At 43.0% G+C, this 15,147-nt stretch overlaps 1 protein-coding gene across 2 annotated transcripts in view; it reads right to left on the bottom strand.

The window, feature by feature from the left end:
• Positions 1-15,147, bottom strand: part of LOC308670913 (uncharacterized protein) — a 110,544-nt gene that overhangs the window by 25,761 nt on the left and 69,636 nt on the right. For both annotated transcript variants that reach the window (XM_081332731.1, XM_081332732.1), the window contains 3 exons: positions 13,786-13,825; positions 11,704-11,755; positions 4,118-4,229 (listed from right to left, as the gene is read on the bottom strand). In XM_081332731.1, the coding sequence (XP_081188857.1) occupies positions 4,118-4,229; positions 11,704-11,755; positions 13,786-13,825 (204 nt within the window). The remainder of the gene's footprint in view (positions 1-4,117; positions 4,230-11,703; positions 11,756-13,785; positions 13,826-15,147) is intronic.

Below are 15,147 nucleotides of genomic sequence, written 5' to 3'. Positions count from 1 at the left end.
GCAATTGGGGCCACCAGAAAGTACAATAGACCAGGTTCAGAGTCTTGAAGAGGCCAAAATGCCCCACCACAGTATTGTCATGGCATTGTGAGAGGATAAGTCCCTGGAGTGGTCCCACAAGAACATACAGCCAGTCGCGTTACCTCAGGAGTGAAGGTCTATGGGGAATCTGGCCCCAACTTCTCCTATCATTGATCCATCCACACAACTTGCCATTGTGCCTCCCAGATCTGAGCCCGTAAATCCACTGGTACTTGAACTGCGGTGAAAAACTCTATGGGTAGAACTTTCCTGGGCAAGAGCTTGTCTTCCGTGTGGGAGCATTCCAGTTTTCTTGAGAGAGCGTTCGCTCTTTGGTTGTGACTGCTTGGGATGTATGTGACTCAGAAATTGAACCTGGCAAAGAATAGAAACCACTGAATCTGCTGTTGGTTCAATTTCCGGGTGGTCTGCAGGAATTCTAGATTTTTATGGTCCATCCAGACTTAAATCTGATGCCGGACCTCTTCCAAATGATGTCTCCAGGTCTCAAATACCATCTTAATAGCCAGTAACTCCTTCTTCCAGATGGTGTAATTGCATTCGGCTGGATTTAGTTTCAGAGAGTAATATTTGCAAGGAAAGAGGGTACTGCTGGGTGTGTGAGCCTGGAGTAACACTACTCCGACGGCAATATTGGACGCATCCGCTTCCATGAGAAACGGACAGTGTGGGTCAGGGTGTTTCAGGATGGGTTCCTGCATAAAGGCTTGCTTCAAGGCCTGGAAAACTTGTTGCTCCGGGGTACTCCATTGAAACGGGATCTTCTTCTGAAGGGGCTGAGTGAGGGGTGTGGTCAGGGAAGCAAAGCCAGGGATGAAAATCCTATAGTAGTTGGTGAACCCAAGGAGTCACTAGACATCTTTGACTTGACGTGGGGGTTGCCAACTATGCAGGGACTCAACCTTGCTCAGCTTCATAGCAATGCCCACAGGAGAAATGCGATGTCCCAGGAAGTCAATGGTCGATTGACAAAATTGGCATTTCTCTAGTTTGGCATACAATCAATACTACCAGAGCCATTGCAAGACCAGGCATAGGTGTTGATGACTCTCCCACGAAGGGGAGTATCAGAATGTCATCCAGATAGATCATGACAAAATGAACCAACAGGTACCAAAATATATCATTCATGAAATAATGGAAGACAGTGGGGGAATTGGTCAGCCAAAACAGCAGGATGGTATACTCAAGGTGGTCATACCAGATACTGAACACTGTCTTCCATTCGTCACCAAGCTGGATCCTGACTAGATTGTAGGCTCCCCTCAAGTCCAGTTTGGTGAAGACTTTGGCCTCCCAGAGCCATTCCAGAAGTTCAGAAATGAGGGGCAGAGGTTATCTATTGTGCACGGTAATGGCATTCAGTTTGCGATAGTTGCAACAGAGCCTCAATTCCCCTCACTTCTTTTTCATGAACAGTACTGGCATGGCCAATGATGAAGACGAGGTCCAAACCAGATTTTTGTCCTGCAATGCAGCCAACCTGGGGTCAGACATGGAGTACAAATGCCCTACTGGGAGAGGCATGTCAGAGACCAAGTCTGTGGGACAGTCATATGCCCTGTGTGGGGGCAATTGATCTGCCTCTTTCTCACTGAAGACATCTGCGAATTCTGCCAGTTCAGATGGCAAAGAAACCCCTGGGGGACTCAGAACCTGGCCTGTGCAGACTTGTCAGGTGTAGTCCACACCCAATCAGCTGTAGCCCTGCCGGCTCCTAGGGCTTCTGCCAAGCCCAGACAGTCCTGCAGCTGCAGCTGTTTCTCCCTCTCCCTCAGGCTTGGCTCACTTAGGCTCATTTCCCTCCCCTGCTACACTTGGCTAGCAATCATGTACCACCTGCCATGTGGCAAAATACCACAAGTGGTATGCGTACCACCGGTTGAAAAGCCCTGAGCTAGGCATTCTCTACAGGTAGCTGTTTCATATTAGTAGAGGGTCGCAGACAAACTGTTCTGACCCAACCTTTGCAAGTAATGAGAATAAAACTTGTGAATAAAACAAACCCCTTTTATTAAAACAGGGCAGGAACATTCTTTGTTCATGTTGGGTAGATGAAACCAAAAAGTAGTAGTCACAAAGGAAAGTCTTTTCCCCTTCTGAAAAGAACAATCTCTGTTCACTTGAGACCTCCAGATAGAAAGTCTTTCAAGGATTAAGCCAAGCAGAAACAGTCCCTGTTCACACTGGCTTAGGCAAATTCACTACTTATTAGTTCGCAGCAGGGAGACTCAGTTGGCACCTCAAATACAGAGCAAGTAGTCCCGACAAACCTGATTCTGGTAAAGGAATCTAACTTAAGTGATGTACCCTGGAAAATGAACGGTTGTCTACGACAATAGGCCACTCCCAAACCCCTACTATTTATTTCCCAGCCAGGGAAGGGCTGGCTAGCATCTACGTCTTCTTTTCCCTGAGATCCGGCTTATTGCCTTCCTCTCCTCTCCTCTCTACACATACGTGGATCTTTGGAGCTCTCTTATGATGTGCTTAGCTTAGCTTTGTTTACTTTGTTTCTCTTTGCTTTGATGTGCCTTCCTGGGGAATGGGAGGGGGAGGGAAGAACCTGGGCTGTCTGATTTGCCTCACCAAGGATGCGACACCTGGGAACATCTTATCACATCCTCCATCCGGAGTTCTCAGAATACTTTCACACCTCTGGACTGGTTCCCTATGGGCTGGGCAGTTGGGAGGGGTTTTGAACAATGGGGTTTAACCTAACGTTTTTGTGTGGGAACTTCAGATCCTGCCTGCTTTTCCTATATCTCAATAAAATTTCCTTTTGAAATGCTGCCAGTTTCAAGAGTTTTGCTTTCTTGAAGGAATCAGCTGAGGCAGGAGCTTATAGTGGTTTTTGCTTAATGACCTCTGCAAAAAACATCATAAAATTGGGTTAATCATATGACCAATCTGTTTTACAACTGTCATGACTAACTACTGTAATGGGCAGTCTCCATTACAGTCATATGCCAAGGACTACCTGTATGCCATACTGTTTTTCATCACACTTATTTCTTCCATCTAAATGAACTTGACATACTTATTTCAACTGAACAGATAAGTATCCCTAGATATTTAAGAGAGTAAGACTGGTAGGAACTACACTAATAGTTGGCATAATTCATTTTTTAAAATCCATTCTTTATGATTTTTTTAAAAAAATAATAACTCATACCTGTTACCTAGGGAAACATAGCAAATACTCCTTCCTCCTCCTATTTTCCCCAAAACAACAATCTCACGCGGTGGGAATGACTGGCCAAAATCACTCAGTTTTCATGCCTAAGGAAAAACTAGCCTGGTATCTCAACCATTAGACCAAACTAGCTCTCAATTTATTGTCGATGGCAATTCTCAGTTATCCAGGTCATAGTTGTCCCAAAGATGCTTTTTTCACAAAGCAACTGGACTTTCTTGTTTTTCTTTGAAGATGTTTCATTTCTCATCCAAGAAGCTTCAGAGAGCTGATGAAGCTTCTTGTGTGAGAAGCGATACGCCTTCAAAGAAAAACAAAAAAGTCCAATTGCCTTGTGAAAAAAGCATCTTTGGGACTCTCAATTTATTGTATACCTTGAATATTTACCATGTTGTTATGTTAGAGAACATTTGATTATTGTGAATTAATGGCTTTGAAATAGACTTTCTTAAAAACCTGACTGCGTTAGGGAATTGTGGATAAAAAATAGATTTCTTACTGACAAATAAGAAACTCTAAGATTTCAGCAACACCTGTAATTCACTTACTTTTCCTTACATCAAACATGAGTATGTAAATGGAAAAAGGTGAACTGCAACATATTCTGTATAAAGCAAGGCCTACACACAAACATTTTAGTTATGTAGTAATTTCAGTGTTAAACAGCAGTACTTCCAAGAACAATATAGTGTGGTGGTATTAGAACTGGGCCCAATAGACCCATATGCAAATTCTCACTTAACGAAAAGGTAGCTGGATAACTATTTCATACAATTATAGGAATAAAATGAGTGGACTCCCCATGTATGATGCCTTGATTGTTCAAGAATATAGATAATAAAAGCTATAATAAATTCATAAATAAACAAACAATAATACCTTTGAAATCTTCTTGAGATTGAGGCTCATCACGTGAAGCAGTTAGATCTGAAGTGAATGAAATATCTTCCTGAAATGTTTCAACATGTTGTCCATTCATAAATATATTGATCTGAAAAAGTATAGACATTCACTTGTCTGAAATGATATAGGTTCTCCTGCTTGAGCAGGGGGCTGGACTAAAAGACCTCCAAGGTCCCTTCCCGATTCTATTCTATTCTATTCTATTCTATTCTATTCTATTCTATTCTATTCTATTCTATTCTATTCTATTCTATTCTATTCTATTCTATTCTATTCTATTCTATTCTATTCTATTCTATTCTATTCTATTCTATTCTATTCTATTCCATTCCATTCCATTCCATTCCATTCCATTCCATTCCATTCCATTCCATTCTATTGATTTTGATTTAAACAAGAAGATATACCTTATTCTAAGGCCATAAATATAAAAATTATTATAGTAGAAGTCATCTGTAAACCTGTACAGTTACCCAATGAACATGTGTCAGTCCTGTCCCAGGTAAGTCCTTTAGGAAAGAAAGATGCTCAACTCCATTTGTCCACTATACATGCCTCCCTCTCTCCCAAAGCCTTTTATGGAAGGATGCCTGTGAGGCACAGGCTGAAGATGGCAGACCTGACATACTGCCGTTCTTGACAGAGATGTTAGTTAGTAAAGAAGACAAGAGGAGAGGGAGAGACATGCATAAAAGGCACAATTAGTTGAACGGTCATTGAGCCTTATCCGGATATTGTTTGTGGAACCTTTTGAACAGTCTGGATGCTTTAAAATGTTTAGAATCAACCCACTTAGTCTCTGAGGGAGGGAAGTCTTTCCACAGTACTAAATACTGAGATTTCCCTTGGTGTGTGCAAGAATCCAATATGTCTTTACCCTCAAAGTACTGTACTTCCTCGATCATGATGGGATCGGGAGGTGGTTGCAATTCTGGATATAGGGAAGACAAGATTTTTGGTTTTAAAAGGCTGCTATGAGATACTGGATGCATGTGCCTAACAGTTTTAGGTAATTTGAGTTTAACAGTCACTGGGTTGATAGCTCTTTTTATGGGAAAAGAGCCAATGTACTTTGGGCCCAGTTTTTTGGAGGGTTGTCTAGATTGCAAGTGAATTGCACTTGGTGGATAAATAGATCTTGTCTCCAACTTTAAAGTCCTTCAGTTTCACGCAGCTTTTGTCAGTTTGTTTTTTAGACACTTGTCTCGCCTCCTCTAAAGTTTTCCTTACTACTGGCCAACTATTTTGTAGTTGGGTGACCCACTCTTTTAAAGCAATTCAGGGATAGAAACTAAGTCCTGTCTTGTGCCCACTTTGAAAGGGGTGAAACCAGTGCTACTGTGCATTGAGTAATTGTAAGCAACCTCAGCGAAAGGAAGAAGGTCCATCCAATTGTCTTATTGATAATTAATGTAACATTTGAGACATTGCTCCAGGACCCCATTCACACATTCACAGGCACCACTAGTTTCCGGATGATGCAAGCAGCTAAGCCCTTGAGTGGTCCCCAGACGTTTTAAAAACTCTTGCCAAAAACTTGAAGTGACAATACTCTCTGGGGCTCCATGTAGCCTGTAAGTGTGCTACACAAATAATTTGGCCAAAGTGCCTTAAGTTCAGCTACCTGCTGGAGGACTTCTGGCATTTTCTCTTGTCATTTCTTGGTAGAGGCACAGATAGGGCAGCTATCTTTAGCGATGGCCACCAAAACTGGCGATTAACTAAGTGCAAGTTTTAATGAAGCTGCAGTGTCCTGCTACCTTTGAATCATGGCTTTTTTGTAAAACCATCAGTCGTTGGCTTTCTGGGAGGTACAATTTGGTTCCCACCTAATCTTAACCATTTTGTACTGTTCATCGCCCCTTATGGGTTTGGAACCTCTTTTCATCCTCTAGTGCTGCCTTCAGGGTGCTCCTTAGATCTTCAGCTACTTGGCTTTTCAGTTTAGCTGTGCTCTGGTGGTTACTGGAGCTGCCAACTGCCTTGATGGGATAACCAGCCTAATTCCTTCTGGTTTTGAGCTATTATATTGTGGCAGCTTGGATAAAGCATATGCTAAGACGTTCTTCCCCCCTAGGAGATATTGCAGCATGAAAGTGAATTGGTTAAAGTATTGAACCCAGCGAGCTTGTTTAAGTGATAATCTCAGGGGGATTTTCAGGGCTTCTAAATTTTAATGGTCACTCCACACTTCCAAGGGGGGTCTCCCCCCTTCTAAGAAATGCCTCCAGGTTAGGAGCGCCCAGCACATTGCATATGCTTCCTTCTCCCAAACCAGATATGCTTCATTCTCCCAAACTGCCCACCTATGCTCGGTTTCACTAGGTTTTTTGGAACTATAGGCACATGGCTGCAGGACCCCCTGCTCATTTTTCTGCAAGAGCACTGCCCCCACTGTGACAAACTAGCATCTGCTTGAATTACAAAGGGGTCTGGATGTTTCAGCACTGGCTCTGCCATGAACAGGCATTTGAGTTTTTTGAATGCTGCTTGCATTCCATGGTCCATTTCAGCAGTTGATTAGACTAGGGCTTTTCCTCCCCCTTCATCTTTAATAGATTGGTGATAAGGAGGGCAATCTGAGTGAACAATGGGATGAATTGGTAGTAAAAGTTCCGAAACCCCAGGAAGCTTTACTGCTAAGCTTGTAAGCCGCCCTGAGTCTTCGGAGAAGGGCGGGATATAAATGTAATAAAAAATAAATAAATAAATAAATAAATAAATAAATAGTTGCTTCCAGGTCCAGGAGGAGCCCACTCCAGCACTGCCCGCATCTTTTCAAAGTCCATTTCTATTCCTCCATGGGAAATGTGGTACCTTAGTCAATTTTGTTCTACTGAAATTCACATTTGGAGAGTTTGCCATAAAGTTGGGCTGCTCGGAATTTTTTGAGCACTGCCCTGACCAACATTAGGTGCTCTGCCATAGTTTGAGTATAAATCAAAATATCATGCAGACAGACCAAAACCTCTTTGAACAGATGCTCATGCAGAACTTTGTTTATCAGCTGCATAAACACAGCTCGGGTGAGAGTAGAGCTGGCTTGGCTTGACTTGGCTTGGCTTGGATGGGTTTGGCTTAACGGTTTTTGTTTTGCCGCCTTGACTTGTTAATATCAACAATGTTCCTTAACATCTTTATTTTAACCATCTAGCTGCCTACAAATAGCCCAATGTGGACATTCTGGCATATGGCCTGCTTATACTACTCTTTTGCGGACTTATATGCCCTCAGGAGAGTTCCTGCCGCCTGGGCACGACCTGCCGCCTTGTGCTCTATCTCCCTTGAGGACGGGCCCAATTGCTGGGACCCTGAGAGGTGGTTGGGCATAGATAGGGGCTGCTGGTTGAAGCAGATTAAAAAGCCCCTACTATGTTTTTTAGCTGGTTGTTTTAGGGGGTTAGGGAGGGGGGTGAATTATAGGGGTGGGAGGGATAAGGGTATTTTATCAACCGGCTGTCAGTCCAGGCCGGAGATGGTTCCCAGCGAGACGAGCTTGGGGTTAGGGATTTCTGGTTCCTCCGGTTGTGGGGTGGGGTTTCAAATCCCCATGACGATTGGGAATGGTAGCAGGTGGTTGCACGGAGGGCCGTATCAACATCCGGGATAGGTTTTCCTATCTGGACAGTGGTTTGATGATCTGGGAGGGGGTATGCCAAATAGTGTCCCCCTGTCATGGTCCGATCATCACCTCCTACGGCTGGTCTTCCGATACGCTACCCCTCGCCACTGGGCTGCGGAGCCGACCAGGTGGTTCCGCCCCAGGCGCCTAATGGTTCCAGAACGATTCCAGACGGCACTTGGGTCTATACCTATCTCCCTCACCCACAGCCCGGCTGATGCCTTGGTGGAGGCTTTGGGAGAGGGCTGCCACCGAGGCACTTGACCGGGTTGTACCCTTGCGACCCCTGATCCGGTGCAGATCCCGATGGGCTCCATGGTTTTCTGTGGAGCTAAGGGAGATGAAACGTCGGAGACGGAGTCTGGAGAGCTGTTGGAGATCCAGCCGGTCTGAATCTGACCGATTGCGAATAAGATCTTTCACTAGGTCTTATCTTGCGGCAATGAGGACGGCGAAGTCTAATTACTTCGCTGCCCTCATCGCGTCCGCAGATAATTGCCCGGCCGCCCTGTTTAGGGTAACTCGTTCCCTCCTTTCTCAGGAGGTGAGGGAGGAGCCCTTGCAGGGGTGGGCCAAGGAGTTCGGCCAGCATCTGGCGGACAAAATCACTCAGATTCGGACCGGTTTGGACTCTGACTGGGCAGAGTCTGACGGGGAGGAATCGAGCGGTCTTGAGAGTATTATCTGGACTGAGTTTGATCCTGTGACTCCCGAGGAGGTGGACAGGATTATGGGGAGGCTGAGCTCTACCACCTGTTTATTGGACCCGTGCCCTTCCTGGCTGGTTTATTCAGTTCGAGAGAAGACACGAGGCTGGTTCCAGGCAGTGATATCTGCTTCTTTGAGCGAGGGTGTCTTTTCCGCCGCCTTGAAGGAAGCAGTGGTGAGACCCCTTCTCAAGAAGCCTGTCCTGGATCCAGCTATTTTGAATAACTATCGTCCAGTCTCCAATCTTCGCTTTTTAGCGAAGGTTGTTGAGAGTGTGATGGCGCATCAGCTTCCTCTGTTCCTGGAGGAAACTGATTATCTTGACCCGTACCAATCGGGTTTCAGGCCCGGGTACAGCACGGAGACGGCATTGGTCGCGCTGATGAATGATCTCTGGCGGGCTCAGGACAGGGGTTGTTCCTCTGTCCTAGTACTATTAGATCTCTCAGCGGCTTTTGATACCATCGACCATGGTATCCTGCTGCGACGTCTCAGGGGGTTGGGAGTGGGGGGCACTGTTTTGCAGTGGTTCTCCTCCTACCTCTTGGGCCATTCGCAGTCGGTGTTGATGGGAGGGCAGAGGTCCGACCCGAGGTCTTTCGTTTGTGGAGTTCCTCAGGGGTCGGTCCTTTCTCCCCTCCTGTTCAATATCTATATGAAGCCGCTGGGTGAGATCATTCGTGGTTTTGGGGTGGGGTATCATCAGTACGCTGATGATACCCAACTTTTTCTTTCCACCCCAAACCAACTCAGTGATGCCCTCGATGTGATGTCCCGTTGCCTGGAGGCGGTTCGTGTTTGGATGGGGAGAAACAGGCTCAGACTCAACCCTGCCAAGACTGAGTGGCTGTGCGTACAGGCATCTCGAGTGAACCATTCTATTCCATCTTTAATGATGGGGGTGAGGTGTTACCCCCGTCGATAGGGCTCGCAACTTGGGTGTCCTCCTGGATTCGCGGCTCAGCCTTGAAGATCATATAGGAGCCGTGACCAGGGGGGGGTTGCCCAGGTTCGCCTGGTGCGCCAGTTGCGGCCCTATCTGGACCAAGATGCCTTACGCACAGTCACTCATGCGCTCGTGACCTCCCGGTTAGACTACTGCAATGCTCTCTCTACATGGGGCTGCCCTTGAGGAGCACTCGGAGGCTTCAACTGGTGCAGAATGCAGCCGCGCGAGTTGTGATGGCGCTTCCCGATACTCCCATATAACACCTCTGCTCCGCGAGCTGCATTGGCTTCCGGTTGCCCTCCAGGTGAGATTCAAGGTGCTGGTGATGACCTATAAAGCCCTAAATGGCTTGGGTCCGGGATATCTGAGGGAACACCTGCTTCCGGCATCAAGTTCCCTTCGTCCTGTGTGCTCCCACAGGGAGGGCCTTCTCAAGGTGCCGCCGGCAAAGGATTGCCGGCGGGCAACACCCAGGGGGAGGGCCTTTTCTGTGGGCACGCCTGCCCTCTGGAACCAGTTACTCGTAGATCTTAGGACTGCCCCTGATTTTCGTTCGTTCCGCCGGGACCTGAAGACCTGGCTCTTTGAGCTTTCCGGCCAGGACTGAGGATTTTTTAATTTTTTAACTTATTGTAATTGGGTTTTTAATCAGAGTTATAGGGGTTTTATATTTTAATTAAGGAAAATTTAATCTATTTTAATTGGTATTAATTTTGTATTGTAATGTTGTTGTAATTGCCTTGTGAACCGCCCTGGGTCCTATGGGAGAAGGGCGGTATATAAGTTTAATAAATATAAATATATAAATATATATCAAAGCCAGCATGAGGGGTTTCTATACCAGGTGCCACTATACAGCTTAAAGTCTCTGTGTGCACCCCCCATTCTCATTTCTATTGGTTTGGTGATGAATGTTGCTGGCCCTCCCATGCTACTGAGCCATCCAGCTGGCAAAAATCCATCTGGCAAAAATCCATCTGGAACCAGCTATTTCAGTCTTAAGCCAGCTTCTCGACTAGGGCAGAGTAGACCAAGGCTCTGGATGGTTACTGGGACCACTGGGTGACTTACCAAGGGGTCATAATTGGAGTCAGTATCACTCTCCATCAGCCCATCAATTGGGACAGTCAGAGTTCTCTCATCATCCTTGGGGATGGGGTAAACTCAATGACTTCAAGGCCACCTCTCGGATTTTTTGATGTGGCTTTGCTGACTTCTCGGTGGGTCCCAGGGCCATTTTCTATGATGGGCATGTGGCTTGGCATTCAGCAGCTCAGTGTCCCTCCTTTCTGCACTTAAAACAGCCAGTAGAGTGCTGGTATGGGCTCTGTTCGCAGGTTGGTGGCTTTGGGGCTTCTTTTTCCAGGAGGAATCTTCTCCACACATGGCTGGGCTAGTTCCTTGAACAATCCAGGTCAATTTCAATCTCCTCAGCCAGAATGTAGCAGGCATGGTGTGTGTGTGTGTTGGTCCTGGAGATGCAGGTGTTGTACACATCATCATTAAGCCCATCCTGGAAACACTTTATTAGCACACCTTGTGGCCAATCAGTAAGTTGGCATTCCAGGTTGCAAAATTCTTAGCGTAGGCAGCGCTGGACTGGTGGCCCTGATTTATAGTCTTGATTCTGGTTCTGGCTTTGCAGTCAGCCAGGGGATCCTCAAAACATTTTGCAAGGCCCCATGAAGTGACTGAAGTTCCGTAGTTCTGGGGCATCGTCATTGTTGTAGAGGGTGACCATCCACTTGGCTGCGGTCCCCTCCAATGTCATGGTTACACACCATACCTTTGTTGTATTACAGAAAGCCAATTTATATATATGTAAATTGGGATTCTGTAATACTACAAATAAATATTTCACAATCTAACAAAAATGAAATCTGAAGTCTCTACCACTCCCAAACGAATATAGGGTGGGGGAGTTCGAAGTAAGAATACATATGTTATGAAGTTTCATATTAAAATATAACAAATTATGTAAAGTTTACATTGTTGCAAGATAGACTGATGACTGAACCAGTATTCTGTATCTCCTATTGGTCAAATTGATATTTTTAGGTTGATCATCATTTCCAGTTGCTGCTTCCCTTTTTCCACAATTGTCTCTGCTCTTTCTCTCTATGGGAATGGAGGAAATACCATGCAAGTTCTGAGGAACAGATAAGCTTGGCAACTTAGGTTTTCCTCCTTCGCTGTTATTTCCCAAAGATTGACTCTATTTTTTTAATTTTATATTTTAGACTTGCCATCTTTTTAGGATTAGTGCTAAACAGCAGCTCCTACCTTGACATACTTCTTTGGATAAAGGAAGAAATATGGTTTCAGAACAGGAGATCTGGAAAAAAAGGTGCAAATTAAAAATATATGTGTACAGAAATACCTTTCATTTGGTTTTCATATTGTCCTTGTAACTCCTTAAGTCCAGTTATAGTGCTTCAGGTATCAATTTAAATATTGGCAATGTAACAAAATTATTGATGTTGCCCCCCCCCAAAATGTTGGCCTTCAGAAAATTACTAAAATGAAATCACTTCAGGAACCTTTTTGTTTATTGCCAGTACCTTAATTGATTGTAATTATATCTTACAGGTAGTCCACAATGTATGAAAATTATCCTTGTCCCAAAGGTGCTCTTTCAAAAGTTAACTGGACTTTCTTGGCTTTTTCTCTGAAAATATTTTGCTTCTCATCCAAGAAGCTTCTTCAGTTCAGAGAACTGAATGACCATGATGATTAAGAATTTCCACAGACATACAACCTCAATAGTGCTACTGCAGTTTTCAAGAGGGTTGAATGAAAAATAACTTTAAATAGCTTTTTGTTTCCTTTTATTTTTCCACATAATCATTGCCCTTTCCTACATAGGTTATTAAAGTTGTCCTCAGAGTACTCCAGATTTTTTCACTTCAATCAGGTCCTTACAGTACTTTCCACTTCTTCATTTGGTCAAATAGTGAGATCAAACTCCACAATTCCTTCTTGGATGACTTGTGAGATGTGAGACCTAGGATTGTCATATTACAGCAAAATGTCCATCTTCTGTTTCCAAGCTCTGCTTAGCAATTTTTGAGAGATAAAATGTAGCATTCTTAGTTGTTATGGTACTAGAAGGTTCAAAGAAAGCTATATGAATAACGTCATCTGTATCTCAACAGTAACTATGAGTTTTCTTGCTGAAGCCTAGATTTTTTAAAAAAATTCTGTAGGTGAAATTTTGTGATTGATAGTCCATAGACTTGTATACTTCATTTCTAAGTTATGTGTTTTGTATTGTGAAGATATTCCTCAGTTTCATTCTTTTGATGTGACAATATTTTCTGGCAATTTTCATTTTTTAGAGTTTTCATCTTTCAAGAAACCCTTAATCAGGTTATCAACCCTTCTCAATTGAAACTCTTATGTTGCTACCTAAGTTGTCCAATTTGGTCTTGCTCACACAAATCAGCTCTTTTTGGTCCATCAGCTTTAATGCACAGTTAACTTACATCAACACACTAAATAACAAAAACAGCCTATATTTGGTAGTCTATAGGAAGAATTCCTTCAGTAAATTGCTTAAAGCCCACTGACAAGTACAAACTGCAGGCATCCATTTCATGAACAATAGCAAAACAACCTTTTCTCACAGCAACTTCCCACTAAGTAAAGTGAAAGAAAAGATGCTGAAGAACATGTCAGAATTTCTATCATATCAGAACTGCCTTCTTTGAGGAACTTGTAATATTGGAAGCATTACTTTTCATGAAGCTTTGTATATTGAAAACTCAGTGACTGCAGTACCCTTCCTCAGGAAGAATTGCAAATCATATGTGCCCTGAATTCATCTTCAACTACTCCAGCCAGCAATCTGGAGTTTAACAGAATAACAGAGTTGGAAGGGACCTTGCAGGTCTTCTAGTCCAACCCCCTGCTCAGGCAGGAAATCCTATACCATTTCAGACAAATGGCTGTCCAATCTTTTCTTAAAAACTTCCAGTATTGGAGCATTCACAGCTTCTAGAGGCAAGTTATTCCACTGATTAATTGTTCTAACAGCCAGGAAATTTGTTCTTAATTCTAGGTTGCTTCTCTCCTTGATTAGTTTCCATCCTTTGCTTCTTGTTCTGCCCTCAAGTGTTTTGTAGAATAGCTGGACCCCATCTTCTTTGTGGCAAACCCTGAGATATTGGAACACTGCTATCCTGTCATCCCTAGTCCTTCTCTTCATTAAACTAGACATACCCAATTCCAGCAACCGTTCTTTATATATTTTAGCCTCCAGTCCCTTAAACATCTTTGTTGCTCTTCTCTGCACCTTAGGATGCAAAACATTAGAAGATCAGAAAAGAATAGTAATTAATATAATTCCCCTTTAAAAACACTTACATTTTTGGACGTCCTCCAATAATTGCAGTTACTCCGGGTGCTAAAAAAAGAATGAAATGAAAAAGTAAACACTGGAACATTAAAAAGCCAAAGACAGTTCACAAAGAATGACTGTAATTTTCAGTGCCCAGGTGAAAGTATACTCCAGAACCATTTTATACTTTCATAAAGAGCAAATATTAAATTCTAAAACAGTAATGCCATTTAATAAAATATTAACAATTTAAGAACACCTAGGACAAATGACAGTATTATGTTTAGAGTTATTTATTCAATTAAAATAAGAGCAGGGAAACTTTCTTTTTTAAAAAAGATATCTACAGGTAGTGTTTGACTTATAACCATTTGTTTAGCAACTGTTGGAAATTACAACAACCACAGGAAAAAAGTGACTTACAACTGGTTCTCGCACTTACAACTATTGCAGCATCCCCATGGTCATGTAATCAAAATTTGGGTGCTTGGTAATTGGCATGTATTTCCAACAGTTGCGTCCTCCTGAGGTCACATTATTTCCATTTGTGAGCTTATCAGATGGCTTCCCATAAGCCAAGTCAATGGGGGAAGCCAGATTCACTTAACAACCACATGATTCACTTAAAACAACAGTAATTTGCTTAACCATGGCAAAAAAGATTGTAAAATTGGGCAGTTAACAACAGCCTTGTTTAGCAACAGAAATACTGGTCCCAATTGTGATCATAAGTCAAGGATATTTGTACTGGAATGGAAGTATGTAAAACCTTGAAACTTTAATGAGAAATTATAGGGCAGTAACTGGACTAGCAAGAAAATACTTTTAGTATCTATGATATGGGGAAAGGCATTAAAGGTATTAAATCAACTGTTCAACTAATGTAGAATTTTTAACATAAGATTTTTAAAGATTTTTTAAAGATTTTTTTTAAAGATAAGATTTTTAAAAATAGCATTTTTAAAAATGAGTAGAAAATTTAAAAACTCGAATGTGTATTACACTTTATATAAATTTCAGTCTGGAATATACATTCTAGTTTTCAATTATTCTTCTCCTTTATTTCTGTTCTACTAGAAAGGAAGCAAAAATAATAGATTAATTCAAATCACGCTTAAAGTCAGAACTTGGGCCGTTTCAAACGTTGACTTTTTTCCTTTAACATTCTTTGGGCATATGACTTGTGAGTTTTTGATTGTTGTCTTGCTGTATTACCCAGGTATTATATATACCTTAACATTTTCCTGTAGATTTTACTGGTCCAGTTCAGAATTCATAGTTCTATCAATGATGGCAAGCCAACTTGCCTTTTGAGGCAGCAAAGCAGGCTCAACTATGATACTGCCACCATTATGTTTTCCAGGTGGGATAAGGATACTGGAATGCAG

The sequence above is a fragment of the Vipera berus genome, assembly GCF_964194415.1.
Source record: "Vipera berus genome assembly, chromosome: 7".
NCBI lineage: Eukaryota > Metazoa > Chordata > Lepidosauria > Squamata > Viperidae > Vipera > Vipera berus.
The sequence above is the reverse complement of the archived record's forward strand: the minus strand, read 5'-3'. Positions and strand labels throughout refer to the sequence as shown.